General features: G+C 44.7%; 2 protein-coding genes across 7 annotated transcripts in view; one reads left to right on the top strand and one right to left on the bottom strand.

The window, feature by feature from the left end:
* Positions 1 to 65: 65 nt before the first annotated feature.
* RNF6 (ring finger protein 6) lies at positions 66 to 13,495 on the bottom strand. 4 transcript variants are annotated; one of them, XM_090028640.1, is made up of 5 exons: positions 13,128 to 13,495; positions 12,641 to 12,832; positions 7,654 to 7,866; positions 6,970 to 7,038; positions 66 to 3,549 (listed from the first exon to the last, which is right to left on the bottom strand). In XM_090028640.1, exons 3-5 carry the CDS (start codon positions 7,844 to 7,846, stop codon positions 1,793 to 1,795), a joined length of 2,019 nt encoding a protein of 672 aa, XP_089884766.1. In that variant the 5' UTR covers positions 7,847 to 7,866; positions 12,641 to 12,832; positions 13,128 to 13,495; the 3' UTR covers positions 66 to 1,792. The 4 variants fall into 4 exon arrangements, with proteins under 4 accessions (XP_089884766.1, XP_089884746.1, XP_089884737.1 ...); XM_090028620.1 differs by having other exon boundaries at positions 6,931 to 7,038; positions 13,064 to 13,494; XM_090028611.1 differs by having other exon boundaries at positions 6,931 to 7,038; positions 13,128 to 13,494.
* A 95-nt stretch (positions 13,496 to 13,590) lies between these two features.
* CDK8 (cyclin dependent kinase 8) overlaps positions 13,591 to 24,205 on the top strand; it is a 135,278-nt gene continuing 124,663 nt past the window's right edge. Inside the window, exon 1 of one of the 3 annotated variants that reach the window (XM_090028556.1) lies at positions 13,591 to 13,650. The gene's annotated coding sequence lies outside the window, so the exon portion shown is untranslated. Of the gene's footprint in view, positions 13,651 to 23,765; positions 24,007 to 24,205 lie in introns of those variants that run through there. The other 2 variants (XM_090028526.1, XM_090028517.1) reach the window with 2 other exon arrangements.

Here is a 24,205-nt window from a genome sequence, read left to right as displayed (position 1 = left end):
GGAATGACATCTTCCTCCCCAGCCTATAGCAAGCAGCATAACAGTAATTCACACAAAGCCTCATATTCATTCTGCAATTTTATTCTTTTTTTCCTTTAAATTATTGGTATAAAGCTTAGGATCTACTTATACAGGATTTTGTGGTGGGGTTATAGGAAACTCAGGTCTTTTCCTGTTAGTGTCTTTTCTCATTGGGTCCTCAAGGACAGTTATCTTTAAGAAGACTAACAGTGTACATGTACATGTTAGATTCTTGTACAAAAAACACATAAAGTGATACTTCTTTGAGTAGAATGCAAATCATGCATATTAGAGACAGTATGTTGGTCAAGGCATTGAAGTTCTCTTCAAATTAAAATAGCTTAAAAAGAAATATGAAGTTGGATTAAGTAATTTAGAACAGTACAAAAACTTCTCAAGTGCTCATTTATTCTTTGAACAAAATGTTTATGTTCAAACATGACAAGCTATATTGGAGTTTGACTTGATTTACTGAGTGACAGCGATTGTCAGACCCTGCATTGTTATATATATTTCATCATGTCAGTAAGTCATCCACTTTCAAAGAAGAATTTGTTAAGATTAAGCATTCTGAAACGACATGCATAAATTGGCATGAGAAAGTTCACATAGAACCAAACTGGAAGGTTTTCAGAAAGGGTATTTTCTGGGGGGGGCGGGGTGCGCGTGTGCATGCGCGCAGATGCAGTGTGTATATGGCCTGCTTTGCATACCCCTAGTATTCAATTTTGATTTGGCCTGACTCAGGGGACACTGATTCTATTAGTTGATTTGGATCATTGTCCCGATTTGATTAGGCCAAATCCGAACATGAAGATTCGACGCTGATTCAGAGAACCAGCAATTTGGCCATAGACACAGCTTTAAATTTTTTTTTTTTTTTATACATACCTCAAGTTACCAGGTACAGTTCGTGAATGCTGAGATAGTGGGATGTACTTGGGGGCGGACCCAGAAGTGGACCCGAAGTACTTGCGATCCACTTCCAGGTCTACCACTGAGTGTTCACAAGCTGCCTGGTACTTGAGGTATGTAGAAAAAAATATTTAAACCTGTGCCTATGTCCGAATCATCGAATCTCTCTGAATTGATTCAGAGGGCTCCAATTTGATTTGGAGAGATTAAAGGGTCTCCTGATTGGATTCAGAGATTCAGCCACCGAATCGAATCTGCAACCGCCACTTTGCACAGCTCTAATATATATACACGCTGCATAATACAGTGAGTGTGTGTGTGTGTGTGTGTGTGTGTGTGTGTGTGTGTGTGTGTGTGTGTACATGAGCATTTCAAGTAACTTAAATATCTTTAGCAAACATGTCCAGCAGAGACTTTCTGTAAAAGAAATTGTTCTTAGAACAAAAAACTAACAAATGGGTATTTAGACACCAATTTCTCAACACAGTAGTGAGCCCGTGTAAAAAATTTGTAGTCTAAATAAAGTGAGTCCATTACTCAGTTTAAAAACAAACATACATTAAGCAGGACTGAATAACTACTGCATTTCTGTATTTACAAAAGTGCTTAGCATAACAAAATTATTTAAAAAAATATAAATTTTACTCAGATCATTTGGTTCTACACCTATCTGTAGATCTGCACTTTGAGAAAAATAGTATATACACTGCTAAGTTTAGGCAAGTTTCCTATATGTTAAAACAAGTCTAACAAAACCCCCAAACACATGTATCCGTATCCAAGTTATGATTCACCCGATCTGGCTCATCGTAACTAGAGCAGAAGTTCATCAATACCTAACAATATATAAATAATTTTATCCATTGTTTACTGCATTAGACCCCAACACAGGCTGCCGACAAATGGGGCATGTGGAATTTTCAGAAAGCCAGCGATCAATACAATGAATATGAAACTCATGCATACAAGGTAACTGCCTTAGCTTGTTCCCCATTACATATTCATTGATACAAACACTACATGTTTTACTTATTTCATTCTCAGAGTCAATATCCCCATAGTTCCGGGTGGTAAGATTGTCAATCTGTTCTTTGGTTAAACCTCTTAAGCGCTCATCATCATCATCCTCATTTAGCAAGAAGAAATGTGCAAGGCGAAGAATAGGCAATGTCCCATTTTCAACCAAATTGTTTGCATCTTGAGACTGCCTGTTACCTTGGTTTTCATTATTGCGGCTATAGCGTTGAGAACTGTCATTCCATCCATTTGTTTCAGTGCTGCCTTCTTCAGTGTGTCTATTTCTAGTTGATGTCTCACTCAGGTCACTGTCATTGATTGCAGTGTGTGAGATATTTGATTCTGACTGGGTTTCTGATAAATGCTGACCATCCCTTTGAAGTTCTGAATTTGATTCAGTCTCCATTAATGAACTCAGTTCTCCAAAGCCAGTCATAATTTGCCTAAGAATTGATCGAAGAGCTGCTGATGAAGGTTCACCAAGTCCAGTTTCTGAGATCCGACGAAGAGGTATCCGAATAGTACTAACATATGTTCGTATACCTGCACGTTCTGATCGTGAAATAGTACGTCGAAAACCCCCACTATCACTTTCAAAAGTGACTGTGTTTTCTGCTGTTCCCACTCTAGAACGAGTCCTACTAGCAACACTGTCCCGATCTCTGTTTTCCCCAGGGCGAATTCTTCTTACTTGAAGATCTAGAGTAATCGTTGGATGCCTTCGAACAGAAGCTACTGGTCTACTAGATTCCTCCTCTTCCAGAGTTACACCTAACATTGGGGCTGAATTAGAAATCTGTGGAGCCTCTGTACTACCCACTGTTTGTTCTTCACCTAACTCAGAAGGAGTCTGGGCTGCATGTCTTCTATTAGACCTTCTACTGACTTGCTGTAAATTCCCATCCTGCCTTCTTTGACTGTGCTCTTCAGTAGTGCCATCTTGTCTTCGCAATGGGGAACGGCTTCGACTGCTCAAAGTAGATCTTAACCTTAGGATTTCTAGTCTTTGGCTTGTACTCATCTGAACACTAGCTCTAGACCTACCTCTCTGAACACCTGCAGATATATCTCTTCTTTGCATTCTCCTTTGCCTAGCACTGTGCTCACCACTGTCTGAAGAATTATGTTCACTGCTTGTTCGGGAAAGACCTGTTGACTCCCTAGTTCTACTTCTCAACCTTCCTAAGCCAGAATGAGAGGTTGCTCCAGTCCTTTGTGCCACTGAACTTCTCACAGTTCTCATCCTTGCAGTATTAGGAGCATTATAATTTCTCTCTCTCGAGGTCCTGCTCCTTGTTCGTGTGGCTATTGGACTGACTGCTCTTTGAAATCTGCTTTCTAAATTAGTTCTGCTATTATCTGAGTGTGAAGATCCTGCATATTCTTCACCAGCAGCATCAAAACTGTTATGTTCATGATTTATGTTGATTTCAAGACTAAACCGGAATTCCCCACTGTTTGGATTGGTCCGACTCACTGCTCTCCAGGTTTGGTTCCCGCTTTGTCCACTGCGCGTAGCATTTCCTGTGCGACGAAATGTGTTCAGCCACTCCAGCAAAGAGTCACCATTTGAATTTTCACCAAGAACCTCAGAATCTAGAAGCAGATAAAAAACCATTAACTTTTTTTTTTTTAAACTGTTCAAAGGATTGCCTTATCTTCCTGAACTAAACTGATCCAGTAGTACAAGACACTATGCTGCTGCTGCGCTGAAGGTACACTGTACATAAAAAGAGGAAGGAACCCATCCAACTTATACAAATGCATAAATGGACTTCAGTGTTGCAACACTGATCAATCTTAAATCTTCGTGTGTCTGCCTCCAAGGCAGAATTCACAGTCCTGAATTAGGCTAAGCCCCTGTTCAGTTAAAAAAAAAAAAAAAAAAAAAAAAAAGGGGGGTAACTCCGAACAGGGGTTCACAAGAGCCAACACAAATGTTGAGAATAGGGGATATCCTTAACTCCAACCACTCCCTTCATACAGTTTACTTCTCCCAAAGGTAAATGCCTAAGCACTTTCTTTCAAAAGGAGTGAGTAGGGAACACAGCTGGAATCGGAGATGTTAATACCTCTCTTATACATAGCACCCTAGTGTTTTGAGTGTTCACCCTCTCTATAGGAAACCAAGTTCATTTATTTCCTCAGCTATAAGAGGCTCAAACCCCTATCTCCTGCTCCAAAAGAGTACTCCTAGACGCTACTCTGGGATGCAGACTCTCTTGACGCTTCCTGTAGAAGCTGTTCCATTGAATGGAACAGAATAAAAGACTCATTGACACCAAAATGACATGCCGTTACATAACTGAATTCAGCTGGTCAGTCTCTCATGGCCGACTCAAGGTAACTCCTGAATATGTGCATGCGCAGAGTTGCATTTGAGGAAGGAGTAGTAAGCGCCACTCCTTCAGTCAAACTGACTCAGTCTCATTTTGGCGGCCGTTTTGCACAGCCTGTGAAAAGGATTTAAGTGTTGCTGTTCTGAGTTCAATCAGCAGTGACAGCATTTTTTGTGATCGTAAAAATGTCTATGGCCATCTGTATAAACCTTGGAGGGTGCCATGGCACCTGTGAGCACTGTGTTGAGAGCTGCCGATCTAGACAAACCCTGAGAGTTAAAGGAAATAGGAAATTAAAGTGGTATCTTTATCAAATCCTTCCCTATTAAACTTTCATGTGTGCAGATTATTCCCTGCCTGTACAGAAGGTGGACATGGTTTGGGGCCATTTTTATTTTGTTTTTAGAAAAATATATCTCCTTTCCTTATGCATATAGAGAAGATTTTTGACTGAGCCTTTCAGTAAATCCATACAGGAACAAGGAGCTATCCAACATATACCCAGTTTGAGAAAAGATGCCAGAACTGAATGTTGTTGTTTTTTGGGTTTTTTTAAAATAAAATAAGTGACATTTAGGACCGTGGTTTTGTGAGTGTTCAGGTAATTACTAATTTTTCAGTCAGCAGACTGCTTAGAAAATTAACATTAACTTGTATTATTAAGTTACTGTGTTCCTGAAGAGGAATGTTTAAAAAGAGAAATTAACTAAATTTGTTTTCCACTTGGATACAACTTCTCAGTTTTTTGGTGACTCTTTAAGTATGAAATTAGTTTAATTTTTCTTTAATCTAAAGAGGCAGCATAATGGGGCAGTCTGTCCCTTTACGAGGGAACAGTCAGCCATGTTGAGAGAGTGCAGCTGCAGGGCACTTGGATAAGTGAGGGTGTTCCACTAATGAACTTTAAAAAGCTCCCAGAATATGCAAGAGAGGAGAAAGCAAACTACAAATACAACAGCTTGCTACAGTAAAGGGTCATAGCCAAAGGCCTCCCCACTTCTAGTCCCCAAGACTGGGCAGCAGGGTTTTGTTTTGTTTCTTGCTTAAAGACTGTATTGAGAGAACTGGCTGAGGAGCTACTCAAGGAGCAAAGTCTACCTGCAGAAGCCAGCAGGCTAGGTACCTGCTTATGGGCAGAAAAGTATGTTATATTTGTGCAAATAAGTTTCGTCTGAAGGAAAAGAGGTGTAAATAATTTATTGTACACTCAAAGAAGCTGCCGTGAAGTAGCATGAACTTGCTTTCACAGCATTAGGATATATATAATTTGCACACGTTCCTCTTTAGAGGAAAAGCTCTAATAGATAACTACAATAGTCGAATGGATGCCATTTTAATAGGGCAGCCAGCCACGTCATCTGGATGTCTGACTCCAGACTCCTGAAGCAAGTTTTATTCTTCCAAATCAGCTAAAGTGTACGCTCAACAAGAGGGCAGAAAAAATGCTTCAGGGATGTCCTCCAGGCTAACTTAAAAAAATGCAACATCAATGTTAACTCATGGGAGGTTATTGCCCAGGACTGCCCCAAATGGAGGAAGAGTCTGCTGCAGGGATGTCAGTACTTCGAAACCTCATGACACCAAGAGATGGAGAAGTAGGAGCAGCAGAAACAGCATGTTGTGGATGAAATAAAAAATCCAGCGCCACAAACCCCGCATGGAAACGCATCTAAGCTGACGTAGAGTCTATCGATCCCGAAAAAGACTCGTTAGCCATCTTTGGACACAAATACGACAATCATTCTCGACTAGGAGAGATTGCCAAAGAATAGGGCAGCATTTTTTTTTTAAATTTAACAAAACTTTATCGAATTACAAATTTTATTTTCTTCATCTGAGCATGTTCCCCCTTTAGGGGAATCCACTTTTTGAGTCTTCATTTTCCACAACCTTCTGGCCATTATCATCTATCCTGAAACTCTTGTGTTCAATGGCATGTCTTCTTGGGTTTTTCCCGCCTCTTCCTGTCTCTGACTCAGCCAAGCTTTGTTTCTAACCTGTTCTTCAGGCCTTCTGGCTATATGCTCAAAGCAGCTCCATCTGCTCTCAGGTTTTTCCTCTTTGCCTGCTGCCACATCCCTGCGTTTCTTAAATGATTGTTCTTGCTCACACCACCAATCCATCTCTGCCTTTTCATCTCAGTCACTCTCATCATGGATAACTTTTTTCTTCTAACTACAATAGTAATAACCTCTGTTTTGCACATTTTTTCCTTAATGAGGATTGGATTTTTCCTATCAAAACACTCTATTCCTTATGTTTCATCCATGCCTTATTATTGTGTTCCTAAATTCCTCATTTAATTCTTCATTTTCTTGCCTGATGGACCCCACACAATATAACTTATGCATTAGCTGGTCATCCAATAACACAGGTGTTCCCTTCACTACTACCTGAAAATGTGCTTGACATTGACTCTATTTTTCCCCTACTGATGTGCTAATGTGCATCCTGAAAGACAGTTCATCTTCCCAAGTCACTACTCTCTACTTGTCTACTTTCTGCAGTCAAGGGCACAACATCCACAAACATCAGGAATGAGAAGCATACTTACAAATGTCCCTAGTCAGTGAATCATGGATAAGCATATTGAATTATGTACTTATAGTCTAAAAATAAGTAAATGAAGAAAGGTTACCTCCAACAATTCTGCCTTCACCTTCCCTATTTTCCATACCAGTTTGGGATGCTAAACGTTCCTTTGCTCCTTCCAAACGTCGCCGTAGTTCTTGTGCAGTTATTTCTCCTGAAACAGTTCACATATCTATGCAATACTTTTATCAACTATTCAATAAAACATTTTCCTGTATAGACATTTTCCTATATATACTCTATATAGGAAAGTGTCTGTGCATCTTTTGCTGCCATCAAATTATCAGAAATAAAAATAAAACAAGAAACAACAGCATGATTGTGACTCTGACCAATACAACTACATAACAGAAGCAAAGGGGTCTAAATATAAACCAGAAATTGATAACCCCCAACTTTTCAGCATCATTAAGTTCTAAAAGTTTAGAAGGGAAGAGATTTTCTTCTATAATGGGTGTATCGTATATTTTGTTAATGATTTAGATTTTAGTAGTAAAGGTGCCCAGAGGTTACAAATTGGATATATATTATAGATCTAAACCTGACAGGAATAGAAAGAATTAACTTTAGTTCACAAGTTTTTAATTTATACTGTTGATTTTTTTAAGAGGATCCATCAACTTTCAAAGAGAAGAAACCTCTGACTCTTCAGCCATTCCCTAGACACAGACTACATTTTACTACCAACTATATGGGTAAAACACAATTAAAGTTACTCCAGATTTATAATGATATGCTGTCTCATCCACTTCAGTCCTATACAACTTACCAGGAGTGCCAAGAAGATTGTGGTCTCTCATTATTCTGTAGTCTTCATCATTGAGTTCATTAATGAATTGGTAATAGGCCTCCTCTCTGCTAAGACGCTCCTGCTGCCGTTGTCTCTCATCCTCACCATTGCCATGTTCTCGAGGAGAGGCTTGCTCCCTGCCTCCCCCTGCACGAGACCCAGACTGATCCATGCTGAAGTGACCAGGCTATTCTGAACAAAAACAAAAATCAAAAAGAGTTAAGAATAATTCTAGGTTGTGGGTTACTTTAGATTTTCATGAACATTAACTCAAGAAGATGAACAAGACTGTATTATTTCTCAGGTCAATCCACTAATGAAGAGTATATTGAACAAGTGTCTTGCTTCTATGTCACCCTCAGTGACTTCCTTCCCTCAATGAAGAACCATGCAAGATGGCATATCAACTTCTTTTCCAAAAAATAAATCCAACCATCACTGTGCTTAAACCAATAAAGTTGCCTTAGAAAAATATAAAGCAAAACCCAGTTCCTTCACCTCATTGATATGGAACCACTCCTGGGTAAAACAACAGCAAAAACAATGCACAATACCTTACAAACAAGTCAAAATGGCACTAGAACAACTGCCCAACTGAATGAATGCCAAACGTTAGGTTTCTGACACTACTCTATAGAGAAGAGTCCCATTCATTTAGATGTTATAACAAGGAGTTAGTACATCAGCTCTATATAACATCTGATGCATGACCAACCAATCACATAATTACCACTTCCATCCCACTTGGCTCAAGCTACAGCCAATTCACTCATTCAAGTACCAAACTTTACTTTAATTGGAGCACGCCAGTCCTGCCTCTCTTTCAAGTTGGGTTTGAAAGGAGGGAACTGTAAAGCCGAGTGTCAGTCTGATGATGGCCTTGAAACCCAAGCCTCTTCATTTTCATCCACACCAGCCTCTCAAACATGCTGAACTAGAAATGTGGCAGAAGAGAATGCTTACCTCTCAGTTTAAGACAACCCCAGAGGAGTACTACCTGATGCCACTCTTTGGAACTTTCTAGAGAAAAGTCACATATGTTCAACCCTGTCCTTTTCTGTCATGGTCTGTAGTCGCATCGAAGTTCTGGAAAGAGCTAAAACAGTCATCACGAACACATCCATTTCACTCTTCTGCTTACAGGCTCTTTACCCCAGCCTCATTCTATTCTATTCTTGGGTCTCCTCCTCTTTTCCCTTTACGTTCTTTTCCAGGGAATTTCATTTCTAGCCATCTTTCCTGTGCACCTCAAATTCCATTTCCTCTACTTAATTTCCCTATGTCTAGCCCCACATCTTAATTTGTTTAACACCCAAACTTTAACATCTCTGTGCCTTGGCTTACAGTGGTTCAGAAATCAAACCTGTTTTTCCACAAAACACCATGTCTATTGCAAGCCTACATCTAGGCAGGCTTTTGAGCTTGCCAAATGCTGAAGGCCATTCCCATTACCACAGACAAGCCACAGATATTCTTATATAATAAAGGGCTTAGTCTGTCTGTAATGCTCTCAGAGCACTCTGGTTAGTGAAAACAACCAACCAGGGTGCAGAGGGGACAGAGCGGGGGGAGCTCCCCTCCCCCCCCCCGGCTCTGCTCCTCAGAGGCAGTGGAGTGCCACCATGATGGCAGGGATGGAGCAGGGGGGCAAGGACAGTGCTGGTGGAGGCAGTGGCGCCATGGTGTGCTGGTGGAGAGGGATGGAGGGGACAGTGAGGTAAGCTTCCCTCCCCAGCCACACTCCTGGGAGGCAGTGGTGACACAGGGTGGTGGGTGGCTGCGCTCTGTCCTTGGCCACCTCCCCTGCGTCCCCTGGCCATTTTGGATGGGCAATTTACTAGCTGGCTATGACTGTAGACCTGGGGTAGAATGATAAGGGGAGGGGCACAGGTCCCAGACTACAAATGATACTTAGGATAAAGAAATAAAGAATGAAAAAGGGGGGTGCAAGTTGAAGGTTTAAATAAATAAATAAAGGGGATCTAGAGGGAGCCATTGAACAGAGTATCTTCATCGGTGCACACCACTTCAAAACACTGTGTCGCCTTTATTACCCATCCCCTTTGAACTAGACATCCCACTCTGTACCACTCAAACTTATATGTTGGAAGCTATAGTATTGGCTTCCTTTTTTCACCGAGGCTATACCCAAATCTGTCTGCTGCTTTGATTTCAGTCTTTTTGAGATCCATCACCTTGAAGTCAACACAGCCAAAGCTCATATCTAGGACTTCCTTCACCATCTTCAATCTCTTAATGCATGTTTCTTCCCCCAGTCCACTCAAAAGCATTAGGACTATCCCCCAGGACTGCGCCACCTCTTGAGTATCAAATTTCCATCAGATCAGCAGGTCCAGATGATCTCCGTCCCAGGGTGCTGAGGGAATTGGCAGAGATCATTGCAGGACCCCTGGCATGGTTTTCAGCGCACTCATGGTGCTCTGGCCAGGTGCCAGAGGACTGGAAAAGAGCCAATGTGGTCCCCATTTTCAAGAAGGGGAGGAAGGAGGACCTGGATAACTAGAGACCCGTTAGTCTTACCTCGGTCCTGGGGAAGGTTTTGGAGAAAATTATCCAGGAACACGTCTGCAAAGGACCAGCAGGGGAGATTATGCTCAGGAGCAACCAGCATGGGTTCATTAGGGGCAGGTCCTGTCATAGCAACCTGGTTGCCTTCTACGACCAGGTCACAAAATCCTTAGATGGAGCCGTTGCAGTGGATATAGTCTTTCTGGACTTCAGGAAGTCTTTCGACACTGTCTCTCACCCCATCCTTATTAAAAAGTTAGGTGACTGTGGTGTCGATGCCTACACAGTCAGATGGGTTGCAAATTGGCTGGAGGGCTGCACCCAGACAGGTTGTTTTTGATCTGGAGGGACATGGGCAGTGGAGTCCCCCAGGGTTCAGTCCTCGGGCCGCACTGTTTAACACGTTCATCAGCGACTTGGATGAGGGGGTGAAAAGCACCTTATTCAAAGTCACATATTACACTAAGATGTGGGGAGAGGTGGGTACGCTAGAAGGGAGCAACAGGCTACAACTAGATCTGGACAGGTCACAGGGGTGGGCAGATGAGAATAGGATGGGATTCAATACTGACAAGTGCAAGGCGCTGCACCCAGGGAGAAAGAACCAGCAGCATATTATAGGCTGGGGAACTCCCTTATTTTCAGCACAGAGGCAAAAAAGGACTTTGGAGTCATTACTGATTCCAAGATGAACATGGGCCACCAATGTGAAGACGCGGTAAGTAAGGCTAACTGCACCTTGTCATACATCCACAAATGCAACATAAGCAGGTCCAAGGAGTTGATCCTCCCCCTCTATGCAACACTGGTCAGGCTGCAGCTGGGGTACTGCATCCAGTTCTGGGCACTGAGCTTCAGGAGGGAAGTGGACAGCACTGAGACGGCCCAGATGAGGGCCACTCACGTAGTCAGGGGGCATCAAGGCAGGCTCTATGAGGAGAGGCTACGGGACCTGAACCTGTTCAGCCTCCACAAAAGAAGGCTGAGAGGGGATCTGGTGGCCATCTATAAACTTACCAGAGGGGGACCAGCGGGGAACGGGAGAGTCCCTGTTCTCCTGAGCACTACCAGGAGTAACTAGGAATAACAGCCACAAGTTGACTAAGAGTAGGTTCAGGCTAGACATCAAGAAGCACTACTTCACAGTCAGGGTGGCTAGGATCTGGAACCAACTTCCAAGGGAAGTGGTGCTCACTCCTACCCTGGGGGTCTTCAAAAAGAGGCTAGATAATCACCTAGCTGGGGTCATTTGACCCCAGCATTCTTTCAAGCCCATAGCAAGGGGTCGGATTTGATGATCTGCTCAGGTCCCTTCCAACCCTACCAACTATGAAACAGGGAGGGAAAGGTCCCCTACATTGCTTTTAATAGGAGTTAGATTTGGCTGTAAACTCCTCTACCTGTTCTCTTGTTTCCACAATATCAAGTTCAAGGTCCCTGTCCGCATCATTCTCTTGAACTCTCACCACCCTGTCCCCACATCCCACTATCTTTATAGTTCCTTCCATACTATGTAGTGTTTTTTGCCCACTACTGCTGGACAATGACCCTAGTCATTTTTGATGCCCATTGTGTTAGGTACTGCAAAAAAGCCCCAGTCAGGGACAGTCTCTGCCCCAAAGATATACAAGCTAAGGCAACAAGCAACACAGATGGTAGAGTACAGTCAATGCCTACAGTTTTCATATGAAGTTGCCATTCAAATAAATGGAGAAAATATGTAGGTATTCCTAACTAACCCCCTGGCCTAGCGATCCTCATCAACTCACTGAACATTTAAACTGAATGTTAATGTCCTAACTGAATACAGTACCATCCTGCTGCACAAGAAGATGCCTAGGTAAACTGCTATTTATTAAGAAAAAACCCACGTCAGATGCTTTCTTCATTCAGTGTATGATTTTGAGAATAAAGATTCTCTTCTTCCTTCCCCTCCCACCTGCCATCTCTCATATACAGTAATAGGGAGAGCAGTAAAGCTTGTAGGTGGTAGGAAAAAAAAATATCCATGTTGTTGACAATCTTATGGCAGGATGATTAATCACACCCTTTACATGACTCACTTAGAAACAGCCAGAAGTGTGAAATCTTGAGTTATCCAGGCTGTTTAAATTAATTGCATGGATGACAACTGCTCCCACTTATTTAACATTGGCCACCATCAAAGCAAGGTATTTTTGCACTCAAATACTTCACATTCTTGGAAAGTAAGGAGTTTTCACAATGAAAAGGAAAGGATCTAAACACAAATAGAAAGGATGAAATAGTCATGACTCAGGATTTCTTTCCCATTGCAGCTGTTGTCAGGGAAATACATGGCAGGAAGTACCTGTGCCAAAGTCATTTCGTTCTACATGCTTTGGCATGCTCAGCCTACACCCAGTGCTGCTGTTGTCACTGCTCTCCACACCCTGATCATGACCCAAGAGATACTTACCTTATTCTTTCACTTCTGGCCCTTTTTGCATGAATCCTTATCCATTAAGCGTTTGTTTTCTGAAGACTTCACCACTGACTGAAAGCAGGGAGACAGCCGAGTTCAGACAGAGAAGCCTCCCCCGGTGACAGGGATCGCTGGCATGGCCAGGCCCAAGGATGCTGATGTTGCTGTGCTGTGATAGGCGGAGCCCTGCGAAAGGAGAGGCACCAGGGGGTTAAAGAGGGGAAAGAAACCAGACAACCCTGCTTCAGCATGACACCCCAGCCCCCACGCCCAGGCCTGGGACCCTCCACAGGGGCTGTTGTGTGGGCCCTTTTAGAGGTGGGGGGCTGGTGCTTTGCCTTGCCCTGCGGGGTGAGGAAGGGGCCGAATGCCTCCCCTGGGTCCAACCGAGCACTGCCCCCTCCCGGGGCCACTCACCCCCGCCTGCTACCAGAGGCAGGACTGCAGGGGGTGACTGACACCCCCCCAGCCAATCACTTGCCAGGGTCACGACCGCCGACCAACCACAGCAGAGCGGGCCAGGCCGTGTGCACAGCTTCCCTTCTCCCCAGCCGCGCGTGGGCCCCGCTGCCCTGCCCTGCACGAGCCGAGCCGGCCTGCTCCGCGCGTGGCCTCCCGCCCGCCCGCCGGGGCCGACATCACCCTCTGCACCGAGTCCAGCGCCTGTCCCCGTCCCCGCCACCGAGGGAGCCCAACAGGGCGGGGGGGAGGGGGAGCGGCCGGCCCAGCCGCCCGGTCCCCGTCCCTGCCGCCACCAGAGCCGGAAAGAAGCCGAGCCCGAGGCGGCGCAGCGCGCTCCGACAGCAATCCCCGTCCGGGCGGCTGCGCGAGCCCCGGCCCCGCGTTCCGGCCCCTCCGACGGACCCGCCCCGCGCATGCGCATGGCCGGGAGGCGGGGCAGTTCCTCAGCGGCGGCTCCGCCCCCTCTGTCCCGCCCCCCGGCTGCAGCTTCCAGCGGTGCGGCCCGCAGGGTTTGGGAGCACGTGACACAGAACAAATTGCAGGTGCGTGCGCAGAGGAGCGGGTCGTGTTTGGGTCTCTCCCGCCCGCACTTTACGGTGAAGCAAACGCGGGGCGAGACACGGCAGTGGCCCGGGAGGTGGCCCATGCTCCCGCTGCGGGGACCTCGTGGGGGTCCCCAGACTAGCGCAGCTCAGACCATGGCAGCTTCATCATGCTGCCAGAAGCTCTGCAGGTTGGGCAGGGCCGTGGTGTTGTCAGGAGGGTGGGCAGCCCACCACATGGGGTCATTGTTTAAATTGCAGAGGACAAGAAAAAGATGCCGATCAATGATATAACTATTTACTTTGAAAAAAAGGCGGCAGGCTTTCACCAAAGCCCAGGAGCACAAGAGCACAAGCCAAGTAGAGCCCTGGTCTATGCCTTGAGCAGGGTTTGAATAACCAGGGAGCTTGGGGGACTGAGACACTCGGCCCCCCCTCCCCCTCATAAGAGACGAGTCCCATAAGATTTGAAAATTGTAACTGAGGGGAGGGGTCTCTGATTTTATTAAAACATTGTGATGGGCAGACCAATTTTTTTTGCAGACCCCCGCTCCCCAAGAGTCAAAGTGTCATTCAAACCCTGGCCTGAATGTTGTGTGCCTCTTGAGGCTGGGGGGGAACAGCACCTGCCCACAGGTGGTGGCAGGGGTGTGGTGGAGGTGAGCAGGGAGCTCCTGCAGGTGGCTGTAGCGGTCTTGGTGGTGAGGGATGGAGGTGAGAAGTGCCAACCAGAGGTTGGCGACCACTCACAGACGCTGTTGGTGGTGGCCTGCAGATGCCACTGGTCTTGTCAATGGTGGGGGTGGTGGTGGTGATGACTGGTGACCGCCTGCAGTTGCCTTTGGCAACAGTGGCAGCAGCCAGTCTCAGGAGGTGCACTTGCACCTGCGTGCACCCCCTATGCATCACCAATGGGACAAGGGGTGTGACATAATGGTGCAGGCACTAGTGATCAGAGCAATTAGAGTATACTGAAAGCCTGCAAAGACCCTGGCTCTACGCCAAGTAGATGAGGTACCTTAAGAAGCCATTAGTGTCACCAGACATTTAATTTGAGTGCATCACTGACCATCACCAGTATGAAGTAAGCCAGCCAACACCACGTGCCAGAAGTGAGAGTGCAGGGGATGACCTGAAAGAGACATCTTCCTAATGCTATCAACTCTAAGAGAGACTGCATGTGCTACTGGCAGTTCCTCACCCCCAGCAAACATAATTTCATCGTTTCTAGGGTCGGAAGGAACCTGAGCAGATCATCAAGTCCGACCCCCTGCCATGGCAGGAAACAGTGTGCTAGGGTCAAACGACCCCAGCAAGGTGTAAATCTAGCCTCCTCTTAAAGACCCCCAGGGTAGAAGCCAGCACCACTTCTCTTGGAAGCTGGTTCCAGATCCTAGCCGCCCTGACAGTGAAGTAGTGCCTCCTGATATCTAGCCTAAATCTACCCTCTACCAGCTTGTGACCATTATTCCTAGTCACTCCTGGTAGCGCTTAGGGGAACAGGGACTCCCCCAATGCCTGCTGGTCCCCTCTGACTAGTTTGTAACAGGCCATTAGATCCCCCCTCAGCCTTCTCTTGTGGAGGCTGAACAGGTTCAGGTCCCATAGCCTTTTCGTAGGACATGCCCTGCTGCCCCCTGATCATGCAAGTGGCCCTCCTCTGGACCCTCTCCATGTTGTCCACATCTCTTGAAGTGCGGCGCCCAGAACCGGACGCAGTACTCCACCAGTGGCCTGACCAATGTCATATAGAGGGGGAGGATCACCTCCTTGGACCTGCTTGAGATGCATCTGTGGATGCATGACAAGGTGAGGTTCGCCTTCCTGACTGCATCCCCACACTGCCGGCCCATGTTCATCTTGGCATCAGTGATGACTCCAAGATCCTTTTCTGCCTCTGTACTGATGAGAAGGGAGTTCCCTAGCCTGTAGGTATGCTGCTGGTTCTTCTTCCCCAGGTGCATCACCTTGCATTTGTCACCATTGACAAACACAGACTGCATGTTAAAGATGATGCCCAAGAATGCTTTAGCATCCTACAACTCTACCATTGTGATTACTGTGCTTGGGGTCCTGTTTCTCTCATCATTCTAAAACACCTATAAAGATTTTAATTTTTAACATTTCCTTAATAAAACTTCCTGGGGTCCAGCTTCTCCCATAATTCTCACACATCTGTAAAGATTCTAATTTTTTAACATTTGTTAATAAAACACTCCAAAGCTTTGGCTGACAGACAGAAAAAAAGGAGCTTCCATTAACTTCCTTAGCAACATCATTACATTCAAACACTCTCCATTGTTTCTTGTCTGGGTGGTATGTGCTAAAAGACTTAACACTACAGGTTAGGGGTGTACCAATATCTCAGTTGGCTATCGGATTGACACCGATAAAAGGAGAAATGACATGATTGGCTATTGGGCTTTTTTGGTTGCTGTAGCTGATAGTTACAGCCATGTGCCTGGAGCACCCTGGCAAGCATAGTCTGGTCCCTGCATCCTGCTGCTGGCCTGAGACTCATGGCAGACTATGGGACCCAGCAAGCATTGTGGGGAAGGTGTACTAAGGAGTGGTCACAGGGTGCTGCAGTCAGCAACAAAGGGACGGTTACTGGCTCCTGCTGCCACTGCTAGGACAATGCTGCATGCACAGCAGGGACCTAAGCACCAGGACTGCTGTGGAGATGGGCTGTGCGTGGGCAGGGTAAGGCACCACATGAGGGTCATTCTGCTCCGCTGGGTACCAGGTGCCTTTGCAAATGCAGCTTCTCCCCAGCAGCTGCAGGAATTCAGCTTGCCGGCGCTTGGTGGTGGCATGCTCTAGGGCTCCAAATGTGCCTGGTGCCAATGTCCGTCCGAGGGTCCGCCCTGCCTGCCTGGGACAGCATCACAGGCTGCACAGGGAGCAGGGCTGCTGATAGGAGCTGTGGGTGAGAAGGCAATGTGCGAGAATAAGACCATCATTGGGGGCCAGAGCAGGCAGAGTGCGTGTTTTTGTGTATTGCATGTTATACAAGCAAAACAAACCAAAAAGGTTTATGTTAGTAGTTTAAAATGCCTCGAACTGTTACTAAGTATCAGTTATTGGATCGGCAGTGGGCGATATGGTTGGCTAATCATTGGCTATTGGTATTGGCCAAAAAAATCTTTATCAGTGCACCCCTGCTAAAGGTGAATACATTTTTAAGAGGATTTAATTATTACTATTTATTTGGAAGCCTACCATCACATTTTATTTCATGTCTATGTTCACCATTACGCTTGTTCTTCCTCCAGCTTCCTTTTTCTGTTTTAGTTTTCCCTCCCCTCATGGCTTCCTTACTTTTGCTTTTTCCTCCCTGCAGCACTTTTCACTTTCTTCTCCAGTCCACTTGTTAAAGAATTAATTAATATTGTTTAAGTATTTTAATTATCATCACTCTATATAGTGAATGTAGCAATGAATTCAAAGGCAGTGGTTCACATTCAGAAGGTTATCTTCTGAGCAGAAGGAATTTTCCAAACTTCTTAATTTTCCTTATTCTAGTAATTGTTCTTCTGTAGTAAAAGAAAACAAGTCTTAATGATTTTCATTGTCACATGACATAAGGAGGCCTCTTCTCTTTGCTTCTGCTTGCTATATTCCATTAAAGCAGATGAAGACATATTATATAATTTCCTATTACTGCTTCCCATGTGACAAATCTAGAGGCCAGGAAAGTTAGGGGCATAATAATAGCCAGGAGGTGAGGCATTCAATGTTGGGTGACAGCCAAGGTCTAAGGAGATGAACTTGTTCCGGACTACTCCTGCTTTCTTTCCTTATACAAAACTCACAGTGAATTAAAAAAAAAAAGGAAAATATATTGAATTACAGCATCTAGAACGAGTTAATTCTGGGAAGGAAAAGTGAGTTTACATAAATGAAGAGGATGAGATCTCAGTGAAAACTGACTTTCTTCTCACACTACTTGCCAATTACTAATTAGTTTTGCTTTTTGCTTCCTTTGCCACTGAATTTCCCTAACTTTCTTCATAGGGTGAAATGCCTATAAGGCATGAGACTTTATCACTGATCATGCTCCTTCAGCAAAAGCTTCTGCTGGCACTAACCTGGCAGTGGAACCTTCCTCATCCATATTAATTTTCCTCCTATGAATCAAGTTTATTTGCACCATAAAATCAATTTATCTGCCTCAATGTAGAGAATCAATCAAAATAAGTATGTTTCTTCCCACTCTGACTCAGTTTTATTAACCACCTTTCCTTTTAAATGTAGTTTTCTCAAGGTCAATTTTTCACAATCATTTTTCCTGTCTGATCAAAACATCACCTTCCTCTGAATTCCCTCATGGACTGCTCATTCAAAACAGGACAGAGGTATGGAAGAAGGATACAGTGCACTGCTGCTGTTCTTTCTGCACGTGTTCTGGACCATTCCTCCTTCCTGTCCTGGACCACTTCTGTACCGCTTCCAAAACACACTGATGTAAAAAAAGGAAAATATACTAGGTAAAGCAAATTCAGTTACTACAGCTTTATCTCTGAATTCATTGCAGAAGTCTCCATTCATTTCTTACCAAACTGAAACTCTCCAACAATACAGGAAGATCATAGGCAATATTTATTTTCCATTATATTAATAATGATAAAATAATACATTATAATTGAGCTTCCAAAAAATTAGTTATATTCCTCTTATTCACTACCCTTATTTAGAAAAATAATAAAAATAGTCTATAGAGGGCAGCAAATTTCAAATAATTCTGAAGCCCTGTAATTACTCTGGTTTTGGTTTTATTCTACACTCCTGTGGGTTATCCAGAAAATAAATTTACTTTAATATATTTTACTATTTGATATTATAAGCAAGGCAAAATGTGTTTTTCTGGCAATTACTTTTATCAGGCATCAGAATGGATTAATGAGTAATAATATGAAGATAATCTTCATTTTTAATTATTTTTCCAAATAAGTTTTCAGGCCAAATAGTCACCAGGCTATGGCATTTCACTAGAACCAGTTCTTCAGCTACTTCAGGTAGGGAAAACAGACAGATGAACTGATACTTATTAAATAGGATCCTAAATCCTCTGTCTGTATTTATTTAATCTTATGCACATATTGCTGAGCCCAGCCAGGAGTTGAATGCCTTGGTTCCCATCCAGTAAAGCACTGAAGCATGTTTGTAAGTGATCTGGTCTCTTGGGGCAGGAGTGCACTGGCACCACACAAAATCCAACCCATCAGGAGTTCCATCAGTTTCGAGGATACTGCTCACATGTGCACATGTACAAGTATTTGCAGGATCAGGGGCTGTATTTTACAGAAATAGCATTTTAAAATGGTGTTAGCATTCTGTTAGATAATCTACACATTTAAAATTAGAACATTTCCAGAGAGATGCAAAATACATGCAAATATCACAGTGTGATACAAAGGCCAGCAGTGATTCCCTTTGCACGTAAAAATGAGAAAAATAACAGACACAGATATTTTTGGGCCTAAGGCAACTTTTGGGCTAAGTACAGACATTCAAAAGCCCAAGCCTGAGTTGATTCAATCTTTGCAGATTAGTCTAAGCTGCGTAAATTGAACCAACATGCAAGTTAATAGACATTCACTTTTGATTCTGGAAATGCAGCCTCACCGGGGATGCTAGAGCAAACCCTTCCTTCCCTTCAGTAGCAGCTGCAAAGCTGGAGGGAAGCTGACCTGGGGCCCCAGCAGGCCCCTAAGTTTGATTGGGGAGGGGTTTAAACCCCCACCCTGGCCTGCAGGGACCCCAGCCAGGGTGTGCTTGGAGGGGGAAGAGCAAAGCAGCCCTTGCCAGAGTTGTCGGGGGGGCATAGCCAGATACTTGCCTGGGCTGCTCAGACAAAGGGGGGCAGGGAGGGGGATTAAACTTCCCTGTTTCCCCTCTGTCAAAATAATATAACCAAAGTACAGCCTTAATTTAAAGAGGGAACTAATAGCCATTTGTGACCTATTAAGAAAAAATATCAGTCAGTTCAGGCTGCCCTGAATACTTAGGCTAAAAGTCCCTTTTATTCCCCTCAATCTTTTCCTGAGGCACACTTTTCACTGGTGAGCAGTTACTCTCATGAGTGTCCCATTGATTTCAATGGGAGTCCTCATGTTGTTAGATTTTCATCAATGTAAAAAATTTACAAGCTAGCCCATATACTTTAATCACAGTAAAATCAGCAGAAAAGTCCACTAAAGAAGGCAGAGATTGGAAGATCTACTGGGCTCTGAGTGCACCAAGCTAGCAAAAAGTTTGATTGTTTAATGAAACCAAGCATGAGTAGTATTGTTTTTCCAAAGTAGAAAGGCAGTTTTACACTTCAAGTGGCTGCCATGAGTTATTTTATCTTCAGCTGTGAAAACTGCCATGCAGAGCAAGTAACTTGCTGTACAAACACCCATGTCCCAAACTTAAGCTGTACTTTCAGAAAGCTGCTTGGTCCAGTACTTTCATTTCAGATATTAGTGTGCAAATAAACACAGCAAACCTTCAGCTTTGCTTCCAAATTCACATGTTCTGTGCTGTTACAGATAGGGTAACACAGACCTTCTTTGTTTAGTGTCCTCTTCCAACAGTTAGCATGTGCTTATTCCCATAGCTCCCTTGGACAGTGCAGGATTTATTTGTAAATACAACTCCATATTCAGAGACATTTAGAGATGAGAGCTCTCTTTGATCTTCCTGCTTTCACAGCAGACACAGTTCACGTTCGTACCTGTCTCCATTTATATGGACTCAAACAGCGTTAAAATAATGACTTCTATACAGATAGTATTTACAAGTGTTAGGTTCTCAAAGAAGATCACAGTATGGAGATATACTACAGCACAGGGATGGAATAATAGCCTGTTGGCAAGGAGGCTGTGAAGAATGGCAAACGATGGAGTAGGAGTCAAAGTGAAAGAAAGGTCTGAAGCCCTGAATCTGGCAAAACTTTTAGGCACACATTTAATGCTTTGTTGACTCAAGAGTCTGAAGCAGCACAGGATGAAAAGAAACAAAAAAACTCGGAAGTGCCAATAGGCAAGAAAAAGAGCATTTATTCTTTAATATAAAGCATCTCTTATCTTTCAGGAGAAGCAATGCTGTCTCCTTTTAAATAATGGAGCTAAAACTTTTTGCCATTGATAGAAGTCTTTTGCATGTTGACAGATTTCTGAAATAAAGGAGTACAAAATATTCACTCTCTCAGTTACATTTATTAATTGAAATAACAATGTAGGTTGATTCTAAAACATCATTGGAAATGTTTGTAATGATTTAATTTCATAAACAGGTTGACATTTTCTTTCTAAGCCATCTTTTACAACTGTGCAAGCATACATTTGAATTGCTAATACTAGGTGTTACCCCTAATAAGGATCTGGACTAGAAACTAGAGTAAAGAGACAGAAGATTATAGTGACATTGGATCCGGATTGTAAATATTCCAAGTGTCATGAAAACCTGATGAAAGAGAAACATTTGGAAAAAGGCAGTCTGCTAAACTTCCTTAAAAACTGACCAACATCTGTAAGAGAAAATAATACTTTTGTTTTTATTGTGGCTTTGTCTTCGACTTATAAGAAGTTTAGCAAATTATGAAAGATTTTTCAGGTGGCTTAGCGTGAAGATGTAAAACATTATGCAGGCTCCCAGAAAGCTGTTCTTGATTCTACATTCTTCTCTGTTTTTGTGTTCTTCTGCAGCAAACAATTATTTTCCCTTTTTCCCTTCAGAGCTCCATTTTCAGAAATCCATCTTCATGCTTACAACAATTAAAACTGAAGGAGGTTTAGAAAGTTGCAGAAGTTCTACATTTTTATGAGCCCTAGTGCTGTCAACTCTCTAGAATTCAGCTGTGAGTCTGCTATCACCAGCATCATTTACTGAAAATGAAACTGGGAGAACCATGCCTGTGCATGACCAATAGAAATGCCATGAGAGAGGCAGGGATGTTTCTAGTGCTGATTTGCCAGATTTTTCCTTATTCCTGATTGCTAGCTCCCAACTCTACAGCAGGGCTGGCTTGGATGAAACTATTTATGAACCTGAGTAGGGAATCAGAAAGTCATCCCTTATTAGCCAAATGTACAGATTTTTCAGCAAGTGTTATTGACTCCAAGATGAACATGGGCCGACAATGCGAGGTCACGGTTGGCAGGGCTAACCGCACCTTGTCATGCATCTACAGGTGCATCTCTAGCAGGGACAAGGAGGTGATCCTCCCCCTCTATGCCACACTGGTCAGGCCACAGCTGGAGTACTGTGTCCAGTTCTGTGCGCCCCACTTCAGGAGAGGTGTGAACAACATTGAGAGGGTCCAGAGGATGGCCAGCCGCATGATCCGGGGACTACAGGGCAGACCCTACAGTGAGAGACTGCAGGACCTGAATCTGTTCAGCCTTCACAAGAAAAGGCTGAGGGGGGACCTGGTGACGGTCTATAAATTCACTAGGGGGGACCAGAAGAGTTTGGGAGAGACCTTGTTTCCCCTAGCGCCCCCTGGCATAACAAGGAATAACGGCCACAAGTTGTTGGGGAGTAGGTTTAGATTAGACATCCGGAAGAACTACTTCACAGTCAGGGCAGCTAGGATCTGGAACCAACTTCCAAGGGAAGTGGTGCTGACTCCTACCGTGGGGGTCTTTAAGAGGAGGCTTGCTGCCTACCTAGCTGGGATCATTTGAGCCCAGTTTTTTTCTCCTGCCCTGGCAGGGGGTCGGACTTGAAGATCTATATGGTCCCTTCTGACCCTACTTCTATGATTCTATGATACCACTTAGGTTTTTCTGGTTGAAACCATGGTGTTCGGGGATCCAAATATACCTCTGCATTCACAGGCAGGTGGCTTGAACTCAGGAGAAACTTGGATTATTAGAATTTAGCCTACAAAATCACATTGATTAAAATGATATTCTTTAGGACTATGCTTTCAGTGCAGACAAGGACCACAATCATCTCAGTTGTTCTTGATAAACTTTGCTGGAACCACAGCAGTAGGCAGAATCAGCTGGTAGGAAGTGATGCATGATGACCCCTGTGTCTACACCAGCAGTTCTAGAACTCATCAAATTTGAGACATCCCTCACAAAATGTGAGCTCTTAGTTTTTACTTGTTTTTTGACTACAGAAAAATAGTAAGAGCAAGTCTTCTGTTGCACAGAACTCAGAAAGGCCACAGCAGGGCAGAATGTTCTTGATGCTATGGACACCTATTTGAAATCTTTGGGTTTATCTTGTGAATCGTGTTTACACATCTTACAGCATTAACGTTGTGTGGCACTCCACAGCACCCTTGAAACGGTCTCAAGGTCTCCATGGTCCCCTGGTTGAGAATTGCTGACAAAAGGGTCACGTGAGGCATCACGAGCAGGGTTCGAATTATACTTTGACTCCTGGGGGGGTGGGGGTCTGCAAAAAACCCAAAACGGTTCATTGATTAGCAAGTCCACCTAAGTGAACGAGCAATCCAGTTGCCCGCCCCCGGTTATGATTTTCAAATCTTACAGGGGGCTCTTGTCTCTTATCGGGAGGGGGCTCAGCCCTGCCTCCCCCTCATTTTGCACTCCCATTGTGTGGGCTAACTCCTACCATTTAACTCTGTGCCACTTGGGTGCGCAGTGCTGCTGCCCCCCTCCCAGAGCACCCTGGGGGCTGAGATGCCTGTGAGGTAGAGGGAAGGGCTGGGTGGGCCAGGGCTGCTAGGAGCGGCAGTGACCTTACAGCTCCCCACAGTCTCCCATGTGTTTATGGTGGGCTTTGTGTGGAGAACCCAGTGCTCCTGGACTATGACATGCTGAAACCCTAAACTATGTCCATTTTAAGAGGCTCCATATGATAAAAACAATCCATGAAATCTACAGAAATTGATTGTCATGAAATCTTAAGATGAATTATTGTTTTTTCTGTACAGATTTATGAACTGAATATGAATAATAACTGTGGAGCTATATATATGTATATTTTTGTCATATAAGAACAAAAATGTCCAAGTTCCTTTTCTTATTTAGAAGCCCCTCATATTGCAAGGCCCTAAGCTGTACCTTAATCCTAAATCCCCGCACTGGGAGACGCCACTGCATGTCACCCCACAACCCCGAGGCCAGGAGGTGCGAGGTCCCTGGCGGGGCGGGGCAGGAAACCCCCACCCCTGCAGCCTGTCCCTCCTCGCTGACTACGAATCCCGCCATACCGCGCTACACGCGGGCCCCGCCCACGGACCACAACTCCCAGCATGCAGCGCGCCGCGGCCACCAGGCTCCGCGGCATCTCTTCACCGTCTCGCACGCCCCACCATTCAACCTACGGACTACAGCTCCCGGCAGACCCCGCGCGGCCTCGACCATTAGCCCCACCCCCCCTTCCCCGGTAAGCTAAGCGCGGCGCTCATCTACCCCGCTGTACTACCACTCTCGGCATGCAAAGCGCAAAGTCGCGTCAGCGCCGTGGCGCAGGGCACGCCGGGAGCTGTAGTGGGGATAGCCGTAGCCGGCTGGATTCCACGTGGTGCATCGGGAGCCGGGAGGCGGCGGGGGGCGGAGCGCGCCCGTGCGACGCTTTTGCGGCA

The sequence above is a fragment of the Crocodylus siamensis genome, chromosome 1 (genome assembly GCF_052110815.1).
Source record: "Crocodylus siamensis isolate JL-2025a chromosome 1, ASM5211081v1, whole genome shotgun sequence".
NCBI classification, from domain to species: Eukaryota; Metazoa; Chordata; order Crocodylia; family Crocodylidae; genus Crocodylus; species Crocodylus siamensis.
Note: the sequence above shows the minus strand (reverse complement) of the source record. Positions and strands in the feature narration are given on the sequence as shown.

What these genes read in the sequence shown, in the direction of transcription:
- RNF6 (XM_090028620.1), bottom strand. Translation starts at nt 7,846, where the DNA reads ATGGATCAGTCTGGGTCTCGTGCAGGGGGAGGCAGGGAGCAAGCCTCT. An exon ending in CAATCTTCTTGGCACTCCTG is followed by an intron (nt 7,039 to 7,653) that starts GTAAGTTGTATA and finishes GAACTGTTTCAG; the next exon opens with GAGAAATAACTGCACAAGAA. An exon ending in TGAAGGCAGAATTGTTGGAG is followed by an intron (nt 3,550 to 6,930) that starts GTAACCTTTCTT and finishes ATCTGCTTCTAG; the next exon opens with ATTCTGAGGTTCTTGGTGAA.